We start from the raw sequence: 14680 nt of genomic DNA, 5'->3' as shown, positions 1-14680 counted from the left end.
GCAAGTTACATGACAAATGCAGTTAAAACACATCCACACATTTACATGAGTGACTACACTGATAGCTGGTATCACTAAATTAGGTTAGTTCATGTCTAAAGTGGTCCTTGACATGTGTTTCTCTTCTGAAAGCCAAGTCCAATTTTTAAATGCATTTTAGTATTTTCATCTTTCTTGAAAAACTTTTTAAACTTATGTTCAAAACATGAAACGCAGCATAGAGCTTATTCTTTACTGCCCGCCACTGCCATATTGCTTTTTACATTTATGTCTGCCTGTATATGATGTATTTCCTATTACTTGACTTATATACTTAAAAGCTTGTTTCTAATAAAACATTTCTGGTTTTACTGCCAGGATACGGAATGGATAATAGTACCTTTACAGGACTAAAAACTTACCTCACAGCTAAATTACACTTAGTGCGTAATGCGCTCCTGATGATGTAACTGGATTTCTGCCACAGCCTTTAACAAGACTGAACACCTCAGATTAGGCACTCCTGCATATGAAACCCGATGATCATTTTTGGTTGGGTTTTTGGTTTTTTTCCTGAACAAATGACAAGTTCAGCCTATCAACAAAAAACAGAATTTGGCCTCAAGCCAAACACCCGCTACCCTTCCTACTTCAAGAGCCGCCAGCCGCCCTCCCACTAGGGCAGCAGCAGAGCCCCGCCGGCACATGGCAGCACGCGGCAGCACGCGGCAGCACGCCGCTCCTCCCGCCAGCGCGGGAGGAAGCGAGGCGCAGAGCCAGGCAGCACCGGTGCCGTTTTTCACTTTGTCGTGTTTGTATCGACTTCCTGGTGGGTCGCAAGGGGCTCTTCGCTGACTCAGGGACCAGCTCCAGGGAAAGAACTGCCTAAGGACAGGCTTCTTCCTGTGATTCGTACTTATTTTGAGTGGGTTTTTTATTTGACGGTGGTAGGATACTGCAATTAAAATTCAGCCAGATACAATTTTCAAGTTATTCCAAATTAAACATATTATGATACATCCTATCTAGTTTTAAAAAAAAACAAAACAAAACCACAACAAAAGCAAAAACCACAGGACTTAAGGCTGTAATTTACCGAGTAAGCAAGGGTTTCACAGGTTTTAGGTTTACCGACTGTCTAGGGGTTTGGTTGATCATCCACGGCAATACAAACGTTACCTTGTACCAGACAAAACTGAAGGGCGAGGAAAAGCTGCAACTACTACGCGCTCCAACGACTCAGAGCACCCCGCTCTCCTTCACAAACGTTCCCAAACGCCAGGCCGTCGGCGTTGCCGAGGCTGTACAACCACGCCACCGAGCCGGCCACAAGGCACTACAGCCAGAGCGGGGAAGGCGCTGGGCGGAGCGAGCCCGGCCCCCGCAGCCACACAGCCCGGCGCCGCCCGCGGCCGCTACCCGAGCCGGGCCGGGACTAAGGTAGGCGGGAGAGCGGACGGCCCCCCCCCCACGTGCAGCGCCGCAGCCAATCCCGATCGCTGCGGGAGCGCGAGACACCACCCGCGTTGCCACGGCGGCGCGCGGGCTCGCCAGAAGGAGCGGTGCGCCGCGGCCGGCAGCCATGAGCGCGGTGCTGGATGTGCTGTGGGAGGACAGAGATGTCCGCTTCGACATCTCCCCGCAGTGAGTGTCGTTGCCCTGCCTTCCCCTTACAGCAGGGCTTTCGGACCCGCCCGGCGTCTGTCAGAAGGCTGAGCGCGGCCGCCATTAGTGGCGCGGTGGCTGCTGGGAGCCTTCCCAGTGTGGCGTGGCGGAGGGTGGGAAGCGTGTTTTCGTGGCAGGGCGGGAAGAGCCTTGTGTGGCCGTTGGCACCGGGCGGGCTGGCTGGGGAGTTTTTGGTAGGTGGAGTCTAGTCGCCGTTTCCAATCTATAAAAGAAAAAAATAAATAGGTTGCACACGAGAGGACTGAGGGAAGGGTGTTCTCTTCCCAGCCGCCGGTAGCATTACCTGGCGCTGAGAAGAAAAACTTAAGGTGTGTGTCTGAGGGGACGGTACCAGTCACTGGTAACAAGGACTCGGTGTCCCTGCCGTGGTGTCGGCAGCCTGAGCTGACGGAAACGGGCAGTGGCTCTGCAGCCTCTGAGGGGCCAGAGCTGAAGGGTTGTCGGGTACCTCCTGGTGGAGGCAGTGCTTCCGCACTCCAGTGGGCCTTGACCTCTGATGAGCTGCCAGCCTTCTCTCAGACATAAAACTTACGCTCGGCTTTCTGTGGCAGAACCCTGCATGGCTTTTGTAATATGGAGCTACAAATTAGCAGCTGGTTGGTGATGATTTTGGGGGTGGAGGCTGAAAGTGTATCATCGTGCTTCATCTCCTTCCTACTCGGTTGACTCTACTGAGAACACCACTTGTCCCTCAGACATGTTGGCTGCAGTAATTTGAGAAACTTGAAATTGCATTTTGGATGTTTAAGCAGTTCTGTCTTATTTTCTTGTAAAATTGTCGTGTAGACAGAGCCTGCTTCCATATTTTCTTTAATGCTAATGTTACTATTCTTGCTACCTCCTGTATAATATATTTTGTGCTGTTCTGATGATGTGCTGTTGAGTCCATACCTAGTGTCTCGATCCTGATCTCCAGTAGTATCTCGTAGAATTCCCTCCCGATAATGCATTTTGTTTCTGTTATGCCAACACACTGAAGAGTTTTGGCTGCTTTGCACAATTCCATTAAAATACAACAAAATTTCACACTACATCTGTTATGTAATTAAGTGGTTAGACCAGTTAAATCAAGCAAAATAAAAAACAAAACAAAACAAAACCCAACAAGCAAACCAAAACCCAACAAAAAACCAAACCACACTCTTTGTGGTAAATTTAGCAGAGCATTCCACGTGTCAGTATACATCTGATATCTCCTTTGCTGGCATCTATTCTTTCCTGATCCTAGTTCCATTCCTTACGACCTAAAAGTACAGCAAGACGCAATAAACGCTATCCATTAAAAATTATGTGAATGCAACTTTTTTGCTTTTCCCTCACATTTTCACACACTTTCTCCCTATTTTGGGGTATAGTTTGCTTGGTCACACTTGCTACATAATTACTTATTTACTGTTGTAACTTAATAATAAAGGTATTAATATTTTTTGTATGCCAGATGCAGTGATAACAATTTCAGGTATATAATGTTGATTTCTGTGTATGGGTGCATATGTGGTTTTTTCATTGTGTGATGCCCTATGCAAAAAAAGGAGAAAGGAAAGTGAAGTGGGGAAATAGAAATGGCCTTCTTTTGGAGGATAAATCTGATCTATTTTTCATCAGGTAATTTTTTTCTTCTTTTTTTTTTTTCTTTTAGACAAATGAAAATGAGACCTGGAGAGGTCCTCATAGACTGCTTAGAGTCTGTTGAAGATACCAAAGGAAACAATGGAGACAGAGGTAACTGCATACCCAGGGAAATTGTAAACTTTCTAATATTTAACCTTTGTTAAATGAAAGGTTCATGAAAGCCCTGTTTGGTTTCCATTGAACTCTGTATCAATGGTCTGTTGCAGAAACTAGATCCTGCCTGTTTCACAGATCTGTCTCCCCTTGGAGTATTTTCAAATAGGATCTCTTGTTCAAAGTTATAGGAAGGTGATAATCTTGTCTCAAGATCTGTTTAGAATTGAAAGCCTCGTAAGAATAATCTATTTATAAACACTGTGGTGATCTTTTGCTGTAATCCTGTTTAATGCTTAGTTTCTCCTCATCTGGTTTAAACTGAATCAGTAAGGAATATATATATAGTGTGCAAGATTATGAAGCTGCCAGTATGCTGAGATGACCCTTCCTGGGGTTGGATGTGCTGCTGTATAGGGTACAGAATCAAAGAAATTTGCATGTGACATAGAGGGGTGAGGTTATTCATGAAGACAGCTGCGATAGTTAACTCACTGCTTTCCCCTTCTCCCCAGAGCAGTTCTGCACTGACTGTGTCTCCACATTTTTGCCATAGGGAGGTGGATGTGAAATCAGTAACTGTTCTTGGTTTGGTTTTGAGGAATGCTGGTATATATTAGAGGTTGTTTCATTTGTTCCTTGCTGGATTTTCTCTCCTAGCGTTCAAAAAAAAAAAAAAAAAAAGGCATTTAGTGATTTTTCTGCTGTGTCCTGTGCTTTTCTTTTTTTTTCCTATCAAGGGGAAGGAATATTCTGGTGTTTCAAAACTAGAGGTAAATATGTACCACGGAATGGAACATTTAATTTAATGGAAGTTATTCAGATTAAAAATATCTGTATTCTTTATTTCCAGGTAGACTGCTTGTGACAAATTTGCGGATTATTTGGCGCTCATTGTCATTGCCCAGAGTCAATCTCTGTAAGTATCATCTCCTGTTAAACAACTGCAAATTTTGTTTCCTTTGTGGTGGCATGCTATTCTTTTGTAGTAGTATTAATTACAGTACAGAGTAGTAAAGTGTAGTTCTATTGCTCTGTAAAGTCTGAAATAAACTGTTACTAATGAATCTATTTGTAATATAGGAACTGTTATAATAATTCATAGCAAAATGTTAATATTCAATTTTAATCTCTCAGAATAGAAGTTGAAGAATACTTCAGGCATACTTTTCATTTAGCCTATGTGGGATTCATCTTTTTTCTAGAAAGAAACAAAAGTTTGACTTTCTTCACACCTTGCTTTACTCGTACCTCTTGTTGCCACCTGTTTATTCACATTATGTATTGTCCTACAGTTTTTATTCCCCATAAGTACCTGCCTTTCCAAACTTACTATTGTAAGCTCTGAATAAGCTTCTAATTTTAACTGTATGAGTAGCTAGCAGGTCTACTCATATTTAAATTAATTTGCTGAAACAGGGGCAGGAGGCACTTACTTTGTACCCAGATTATTCCCAGTGCTTAATTCCCAATAGCCATTCAATATTGAAAATCTGTATTCTGTTCATAATGTATATAAACTTATGGCCTCTGCCTGTTTGCTTTTCTGCATTTGCTCATACATGCACGTGCATACAAGTGCACACGCACACACTGCTACCTTTTATATGTATTTATAAAGTTAAAATTGTTTGCTTGTTTGTTTAAGTTTTAGAATAGACCTTTTTAGAGGAGATCACAAAGAAACTTATGGAGTAGTTCAGCCCTATAGATGCTCAAGGAAGTCTAACCTATGGCTTTTAGAGTTCAAAATACTCTCTAGCTTTCAAGATAATGCATTATTTCTTACATAAGGGAATACACAGACACAAAAAAAATATTTTATTGAATGCCATTTTTGACCATTGCTGTTTCTTTTGGTTTTAGAAAATTTCTCATAAGCAACCTAGGAAGTAAGTCTTTTTCTGGTATTTTCATAAGTATTAATTCCATAAAGACTGAATATGCTTATCTACATAACTGCTGCTACATCTGAGCCTTTGAAGAAGCAGAATCTTCCCAAAGCAAATTCTAGTTCTCCTTTGAATTTTTTTTTTTTTTTTTTTTTTTTTTTTTTGGTAACCTGGCAGTGCTACTATTGGTATCAGTAGCGGGATTGTCATTGACATTCAGATTTACCCCAGCACCATTTTAGTGCATCCATTTGTTTTAGGAAGAACAGCTGGGATTGTTTCTGGTTTTATTTTGTATCAGAGCACTACTGTAGAAGAGGCAAAGTGAAATTTATAACTTTTTTCCTTCTTCTTTTTGTTTCTTCTCCACTTATACTTTCCATTTGGTTGCTTTTTTTCTTTGTCATCTCCTTAGCTCTTCTACAAAGTATTACATTGATGTAGAAAGTTTTATTTATAAGGGTAAAAATTATGGGCAACATCATGATGAAACAAACCTTCTTGAGGCAACAGTCAAATGCTGAAAAAGGGAAATTCTGATTAGATATTAGGAGAAAAAATGTTCACAGTGATGGCAGTCAAATAGTGGAACAGGCTCCCAGAGTGGTTGTGGAATCTCCTTCTTTGGAAATACTCAAAACTCAATTGAACAGTACCCTGAGCAGCCAGATGGAGTTGGTCCTCCTTTGGGAAGAGCATTGGACCAGACAACCTCCCAAGGTCCTTTCCAGCTTAAATTAGTTTTTGATTTTGTGATGAGGGCTCAGACCATTAACCACAATGTGTAATTCTCAAAAATGTTATCCAAAGCTGTGCTACACAATTCAATATTGTACTTTGTAATTTTGACTATAATTTTTTCTTGTTCTCAAAACTGGTTTTCTTTTTTTCTCCCCTAACTTTTAGCTGTTGGTTACAACTGCATTATAAATATAACTACAAGAACTGCCAACTCAGTAAGTTTCAAAAAATACTCTTTAAAATAATAAAAGAAGCTGTAATTAATTGTTTATACTTATTGCACTATATCAACAATAATCTGAAAGTTTACTTGCAAGAACAGTAATAGAATAGTAATGGAAGTTTAGTTTTAAAAGTTGAGAGAGTTTCAAAATTCTATAGAATTGTGGGTTTAGTCAGTTTCTTAAGGCAGCAAAACTCATGTAATCACACTGTTTGGTGATTCTTCTTCCCTCTAGGTAAGTCAAGTACATGTTGGCTCATTGTGTCTAAATGTAACAAAGGTCTAGAGAGGCACTAATTTTGTGCAAGAAAGCTCTCAAATGCATAGCCTGAATTACATGCAACTGTGAAGCCATTTGTTTGGCTTGCAGCAAAGAACTAGCCGGGAGATTATGATTCCCCAGACAGCCACATGGTAACAAAGCCAAAAATACTGTTTCAGTCATGATACTGCAAATGTATAGCAGGCAAGCTTCATTAGTTCTACTGTTGATGGAACTGCTAGTTTCTCCAGAAAAACTGAGTTAAGATGAAGACAGCAGTAGATCAGTGGTAGAATCAGGATTAGACCTTCAGATATACTATTTAGAACAAGAATTTAGAAAATATGTCAAGATTATTTATTGCCTGTACAGTCAAGCTACTATATTGTCAGAATGATAAATTTCATTTTTCCCTTACAGAAATTACGAGGGCAGACAGAAGCTCTGTATATATTGACTAAATGTAACAATACACGGTTTGAGTTCATATTTACCAATGTTGTCCCTGGGAGTCCCAGACTCTTCACTTCAGTTATTGCTGTACACAGGTAGCATACTTAAAATAGTGTTTGTTCATTTACAAAATTCAAAGAATCAGATATGTGGGATTAATACTGTAGGTGGACTGAGTATATAACTGCCCATATTTAACAATCAGAAAGCTTTCTTAGAAGAGGAGAATACAATCTCTGGAAGGAAGGGAGAGAATGATCACAAATTCTAGTAGATGACTGTGTGTAATGAAAATTAATGTGTATTAATACCAGTCATTGATCACATGTTATACATCTTGTGTGTATAAACTATCTGAACAAATAAAAGTACAAAAGAGCTAATTTCAGTCTGCATTTTCTATCTATAATTTCTGTCTATAATAATTTCCCTTAATTTTGGACCATGAAATGGAAATGAAGAGTTAAATCCTTGTCAAAACTCTAATTGGCTACAAAACAGTGGATGTTTCCCACCTAAAGATAAGTCATCTGAATGAATGTGTGCATAATACATTAACATAGGTTTCTGTTTAAGAGCTATGGATACTGACATATATATATTGGATGTTCTTGACTTAACCAGCACTGAAAAATAAAGGATTCTTGATGTCCATACCATGTGTAACATGGGACCCAGAAAACTTATGCTTTGCAATAGAGGCTGGGAGATTACTATCTTAAAGAAAAGAAAAAAATAGTATACACATGAACAATACAGAAGATCAAAACAGATGTCAGAAAAATCCTTTTAAGTTTAAAGATAACTTCATTAAGGAAAGCTGAAATATAATGCTTTATGTTGATGAAGTTTTAATAGTACTCTCATTTTTGTGCAATGTGGTGATAAGAAAAGTTGAAAATATACAACGTTTCATATTGGTGCTAAAACAAACAGTAAAGATAATAGAAAACACTGAAATGGTAACGTAATTTTTTTATTTTTTGCAGAGCTTATGAAACTTCTAAAATGTATCGTGATCTTAAGCTGAGAAGTGCACTGATTCAAAACAAGCAACTGAGATTATTACCACAAGAACAAATATATGACAAAATCAATGGAGTTTGGAATTTATCAAGTGACCAGGTATAGTGAAAAATGAGACTACGTTGACAAAGCAAAGTTAAAATATTTTGGCTTTTATCTAGCTGTTGTACTACTACAGTTTTGTAACCTCAAAGGAATTACCCTTCATTCAGTTCATCAGCTGATGCATGTGGAGAAGCTGATCCCATACATTTGCTACTCAGTACAACAAAGTCTCTTTTTGGCAACCTGAAGTCTACGTGACTGAGTTAATATGCAAGGAACTAGATCTACGGTTCCCGTTAAAAAGATATATTTATGAGTCTAAAGCTTTGTATCACCCTGAAAGACAATCATGTTGTTTCCAAAGTGCTCTGCTGAATATTTGTATGTTTACATGCAGCTTTGACCACAGTGTAAGACTATATTGTCTTTTGATTACTGGAAATTGAAAATACTGGAATAGGAATCTATGTCTTAAAACATGGAAAAATCAAGACTTTAAGGAAAAAATAGAAAACATTTCCATTATTTTACAGAGCATTAGTTGCAAGTATTTCCCAGAGCCATGAAACAAAATGGGAGCTGTTATTTCTGTCTGTGCGATTTTAGTCCAGAGTGGAAATAGGATCCCCCCTGACAAGCTAAAAAGTTCTTTCCTCTACATTCCCTTGGCACACATCTCCACAATTGCTTAAGTTTAACCCACATGCCATTATACTTACACTATATGCCAATTCCAGATCAGTACAGCTAAGAACACTCTCGGATGCCTCATGTACTCCCATGAGGCCTGCTGGACTGTGATTTGACTCGGCTGCTGTATCCTTTAAAAATTGGATCTTGCTTCCTTGCAATCAATAGAAGCATTTTGACAGGTTTTGGTGGGAAAGAATCAGGCTTTTATTGAATTAAATATGAAGCTGTATCCTGCTTGTGTTTAAATGGATAGCAGTAATCATTGTGTTTGGAAAAAAGTCTCTATACTTCAAAGCAGTTCTAACATACCTTTTCTTTAATAGGGAAATTTGGGAACGTTTTTTATTACTAATGTGAGAATAGTTTGGCATGCAAATATGAATGACAGCTTTAATGTCAGCATACCATATCTACAAATTGTAAGTATCTTAGAACAACCATTTTCAAAATGAAATGGCATATGTTCAAGTCTTCAGTTAAAACTCCCAGCTCACCAAAATTAGTATTTCATGTCCCACAGTCAGGGAGAAATTTAGTCTTACCAGCATCAGCCACAGGGTAGATTTTTTTTTCTGTTCAGATTAACGGGGGGCTTTCATGGGCAGGTACAGATGTTGATAATGGCTTGTATTTCCAATTGTAAAACTATTTACTATTGTGCTTCATGCCACCTACATACACTGGGATTAATGATCTGTGAACCTAATGTTCAGAAATGAACTGTTACCACTGCTACCAATTCTGATAAAAACACTTTTCCCTGAGGTTCAGGGGTTCAGATTTGTAAGAGTAAGTGGGAGGGAATGATGGTAGCCAAGATTTCAGAACCAGTAATTGTAATTAGTACAGTGTAAAAATAAATAAATAAATCAGATTTTTTCAAGTAATTCCAAAATTTTTAACAAACAGTTTTTACCTCTTTACCATTAGCGTTCAATAAAAATAAGAGACTCAAAGTTTGGCTTGGCGCTTGTGATAGAAAGTTCTCAGCAGGTAAGAAGCTTTAATAGCCTTTTTTCATTGGTTACATTTTTATATATAACAGTTCTCTAATTCTGAAATGTTACAGGGCTACTTTTAAGGTACTTAAAGTGTTCCTTCTGTGTGGCCTTTTGAACACAACTTTTAAAAAAGTCCTCTGCACTGCTTAAAATGTCTGTATGTTAAGGTCCATATGGCTATTGTGAGTTACGGTTTCTCTAAGCGAAGCAACAGCAGGCCAGCATGACTAGCTAAAATAAAGGAAAATAACTGTTAAAAACAGTGTCTTCTGACAGATTATCTTTGGGATCTAATTACTTCCATACTTAACTAAGACCACTATTTTTAATCTTTTTAACTTGTGTGTCTGTTTTGCTGGAAGAGACAAAATTATTTTTCTTCAATTTGACCATAATCAGAAATGCTTGTAATGGTGATTTTTGTTTTTAAAGTTCAACTAACTTTATTTACTGTATCTGAAAGCTGCTTTAATAACAACATCAAGATCTAACAGACTAAACATTTGCTGAGTAGCTAGGAATAAATCATTAATATCACTTCTGAATTTCTCCCACCCTTGTTTGCTTTTGGTTTTCTAAGAAGTTTGTTCCCCACTTATATAATGGGCTAACAGTTAAAAGCTTATTTACCTCATAGAGAAACATTGTCATTGTTTTTATTTCGCCAATGGTTTAAGTGGCAGAATAAAAATAAGATAATACCAAAATACAGATAATGTTTTATCAGCAAACTGAAATTTGCTATCATTAAACTGCAAATCCCTATCAAGGGGGAAAAGTTGTTTAAATAGTAAGCAACACTAATAAATATGTGTCTTCTTTTTTCTCTGTTATATAGAGTGGAGGATATGTACTTGGTTTTAAAATAGACCCTGTGGAGAAACTACAGGAGGCAGTGAAAGAAATTAATTCACTTCACAGAGTTTATTCAGCTAACCCTATATTTGGAGTGGATTATGAAATGGAAGAAAAGGTACTCCACTCATTTATTTTAAATTAGATACAATATTGTGTTAACAGCAGTAATAAAAATACATTAAACATATTAGATAAGTGGATTTACTTACTTCAGTGTATTAATTTGCAGCCTCAACCTCTTGAAGACCTAACAGTGGAGCAGGTTCAAGATGATGTGGAAATAGAATCTGATGAACATACAGATGCTTTTGTGGTAAGCTGCTCCACAGAAAACTGAAAAATAAAGTAATTTTTGTTTGGTTATTCAACTGTAAGCAATGTACAACTGTAATCCTCTATTAAAGGCAAGCTGCAACTGAACTTTCTATATCTAAAACACACCCACATGCCTTTTACTCAAAATCCTGATTACTACAGGAATTTATTCTGTGCATGGATTTTTAATTTAAGAACAAACTATTATTCAAAATAAATAGTAGTAGATATTTAAACTAATAGTTGTATGTAGTTAGTTTCTCAACACATTAAGATCAGGAATAGCTTGAAAACCAGCAGTATAACAGGTCTTCCTTCTCTTGGAGCAGATTAATAGTTGGTAATATCTGTATGCTCAACATTCATCTAAGATTCAAACTTGAAAGATTTTTAGAAAGGCAGCAATAATTTTGAGTCACTCCTGACAACCTTTGCACTCCTGACAATACCAGTTTAGAGAACTGTGTTAGTATCTGTCTCTCAGTATTTCAGGAAAATTTAGTTTTCAATGCATTAGGTTGCTTGATGACCTTCTTTCTAGGAATTTCCATATTTACTGTGCAGCCCAGTGACACCTGACTGCATGATTGACTGCACAGGTAGACTGCACATGTTTTCAAGTGCTAGCCTTGACACATTGACAATTGACATGTTTTCTTAATTCATCTTTGAAATTTGGTAAATTAGCCGTGCTAGCACCAATTTTATTTCCACCTTCTTTTCTTTTGCTATAATTTAGTGATACAGATAAGCTCTTATCTCTTCCTTTCCCTCCTTTTACCTAACTTTTTGCCTTTTTTTTCTTTTAATTTTTGCACATTTTTTAAGACCTACCTTTTCTTTAAATGTAGATTCTGTTTGCTCTATTGGTTCCTTTGTCACCTGGATCAAATAACTGTGCTTTGCGTATTCTAAAACAAAAACTGGAAGCTGTAAATGATGAGAATGTGGTTGCTATAGGAGGCATAGATTGTCCAGGACCCAAGGAGTGGCTCCACACCAATATTCCATGACACTTCATGACTGTGATGCTGTTCTGTAGAGTCTTGTATAGCTTGAGATCCAGCTGAGCAGGAAAATGCTTTCTTTGCTGCCCTTTGCCAGTCCATAGGGGCAGCTGAAGCAAGATCAGGCTCTTTTTAGTAAATGTGAAGATCTAGAGCCTGCTTGTTCAGATACTTCTAGAGCTGTGGATATTTTCAGAGATCTGATTTCCGTAAGAGTTTGAGCCTTAATTTCCACACACACAGAATGGGAAAGATTGTATCGCTTTCCCAGATTTCTGTCTGAGAGTAGAAAAATTTGGTTAATTGCTCAGTGTTCATTTCTTAGATTGAGTATGATGTTAACTGAATTTTGATATTACTTACACATTTTAAGTTAGTTTTTGAAATTGAATAATAAATGCTGCTGCACATGAGGCAGAAAATGCTAGGAGGCTGTCACTTTGCCTTCGTATTAACATTTTATTCCCTACAAAGTATGTCAGTGTTACAAATGTAATAGGAAAATTTCCATCATAATAAACAAAGATTTTTAAATGGTAAAAATTCAAATATTGGTATTTAATAAAAAATAACATAATCACCAACTCCTGTTAGAACCCTTTTGTAAATTATTTCAACATAGAAAAAACTCTGATCTTGTTCACAAAACAAAAATAAAACCCATACAGACTGGTTTGTTGAAGAAAACCTATCAAATACAGTTTTGACCCTAAGGAATTATTAGCAGTTTTGTTTTTAGAACTTTTTTTTTTTTTCCCAAGGGTGCGAGTTCTTTTTTTCTTTCTTTTGCAGGCTTACTTTGCTGATGAAAACAAGGTAAGAACACCTTTTTACATACTATCAAATTCATGTTGTTAAAATGGGGTGATAAAATTAAAAAGTACCTTCTGCTTTGTTTTATTTACTGTCATATCTCGTGCATTCAAAAAAGCAACATGATCGGGAGCCCGTTTTTTCAGAAGAACTAGGACTTGCAATAGAGAAGCTGAAGGACGGATTCACACTTCAGGGACTCTGGGAAGTAATGACCTGATTTAGGTTGGCACATGTTTCCTAACCAAGGAAAGACTCTCAGTTCTTACTCGGCTTGTGAGATCTGTAGAAGAAAACTTAGAAATACCAGAGAAAGAACATGCTAAAGCTAAAGAGCAGGCAAATATTAGATAATATGCCCTCAGGATATGTCATAAAGGAAAGATTATTCAAAACCCTCGTATGTGTAAAAGCTTTGTGTTTACTGCGTCGTTTCTGAAAGTAACAACCAGTGTCTAATATAAGGAGGGGCAGGGCCCCAGCCGCTGGTGGCAGCCCCGCCCCCTGCAGGCATCACGTGTTCCACAAGCCCCAGACGCCCCGCCCTTCCTCTGGTCCCACGGTGCAAAGACCCAGGGAGTCCCTCCTCTGTCTGTCAGGCTGTAAGGACTTGGAAGTCCCTACCCGCTACATGAATGGTGGCTGCCATTTTACTTCAGCCGCCATTATGTAATATGTCATACCCCGTGTTTTCATACTGCTTTGTGATTGGCTGACTGCCGGTTTTGACACAGTCGTACCTGAGGTGTTTTCAGGTGTGTGATTGGCAGGACCAGCCACCTCATCCTGCTTCTGCCAGAAGGTTGTCAGAGCAGGAAGCCCCCTCCCCTAACAACACAGGGTCTGTCATGGTGTTTCAGCCACCATTTTATGGTGGGTAGCCATCATTTTTTTTTAACAACTCCATGATCCACGTGTTTGTATACTGCCCTGTGATTGGCTGCCAGGACCAGCCACTGTCTGCCATTTTACTTGGAAGTATGTCAGAAGAGGAAGGGTCCTCTTCCGAAGTACATGGAGACCACCATGTGAGGTAGGGCAGCGTGTGGTATATAGTTTGATGCTCAATTTAAAGTATTCATGTATTTCTACACAGTGATGTACTTTCCCATAATGATTATATCTGAATCAAATAACCATAACTTGTGTAATGTTGTGCAACATAAAAGTATCATATGCAGAACATTTTGTATCTAGGCATATTGGCTGTGTCATTGCAGCTGTGCTGTGTTACTGGTAACTTTGACAAAAACCAATACTGTTCCAAATACTAGTTTTCATGTCTCATAATTTTGTTAAATGTTCAGCACATATCATTCCAGGTACTTAATTGTAATCCAGATATCCTCATACAGTTTTTACTTTTTTTCTTTTCTTTTTTTTTTTTTTTTTGGCTAGAGCACTTTCTGTAAGGAATCATCTAGAAAAAAGTGCACACACAAATAGCTTCTGTGTCTGAGTCATTAGACCTTCATGATGTTACGTGTTAGAGAGAAATGAGTCATTTATTGTTTAAAGGAAGATGCAGCTGTTACGTTTTCTAGTGAGATAAGACCTCTGTGCTATTTTCTATAAATGGAAAAAGTCAAATGAGCTCTCCTCTCAGCTGTTGTTTTAGCAGCTGACTGTTATAGTAAAGTAACTGTGGTGTGAATATAATTGTGGTGTCTGTAGAAAATCTTTCAAGGTATATATTTTAATGAGATATTGTGTATATTGAAAAGCAATCATGATTTCAATAAACTTTGATAATGTTATACCTCGTTGTAGATGTTGCATTCAAGTAGTTGTGTTTTGATCCTGTTTCCATTACCTTCAACGAACGTTTTGCCATATGGGTAAAAAGCATTCTCTGTATAGGCAAAATAGAGTCCTTCATCAAGGTACATTAAACAATTTAAAATTTCAAATTTGTTTTGGAGCTGTATTACCACCTTTAATAAAAATCTAGATGTTCCCAG

General features: G+C 38.0%; 1 protein-coding gene across 1 annotated transcript; it reads left to right on the top strand.

Moving 5' to 3' along the window:
• Positions 1–1482: 1482 nt before the first annotated feature.
• Positions 1483–14476, top strand: BBS5 (Bardet-Biedl syndrome 5). The gene is made up of 12 exons (XM_030018971.2): positions 1483–1623; positions 3305–3387; positions 4244–4309; positions 6189–6238; positions 6929–7056; positions 7951–8086; positions 9049–9144; positions 9656–9718; positions 10565–10699; positions 10814–10897; positions 12699–12722; positions 12838–14476. Exons 1-12 carry the CDS (start codon positions 1562–1564, stop codon positions 12937–12939), a joined length of 1029 nt encoding a protein of 342 aa, XP_029874831.1. The 5' UTR covers positions 1483–1561; the 3' UTR covers positions 12940–14476.
• The last annotated feature ends 204 nt before the right edge of the window (positions 14477–14680 follow it).

Source organism: Aquila chrysaetos, chromosome 6 (genome assembly GCF_900496995.4).
Source record: "Aquila chrysaetos chrysaetos chromosome 6, bAquChr1.4, whole genome shotgun sequence".
Lineage (NCBI taxonomy): Eukaryota > Metazoa > Chordata > Aves > Accipitriformes > Accipitridae > Aquila > Aquila chrysaetos.
This window is presented reverse-complemented; position numbering and strand designations above follow the sequence as displayed.

Excerpts from the sequence above, each read along its gene's own strand:
- BBS5 (XM_030018971.2), top strand. The coding sequence starts at position 1,562 with ATGAGCGCGGTGCTGGATGTGCTGTGGGAGGACAGAGATGTCCGCTTC. Across the intron at positions 3,388-4,243 it reads AGGAAACAATGGAGACAGAG|GTAGACTGCTTGTGACAAAT; the intron begins GTAACTGCATAC and ends CTTTATTTCCAG. Across the intron at positions 8,087-9,048 it reads GGAATTTATCAAGTGACCAG|GGAAATTTGGGAACGTTTTT; the intron begins GTATAGTGAAAA and ends TTTCTTTAATAG.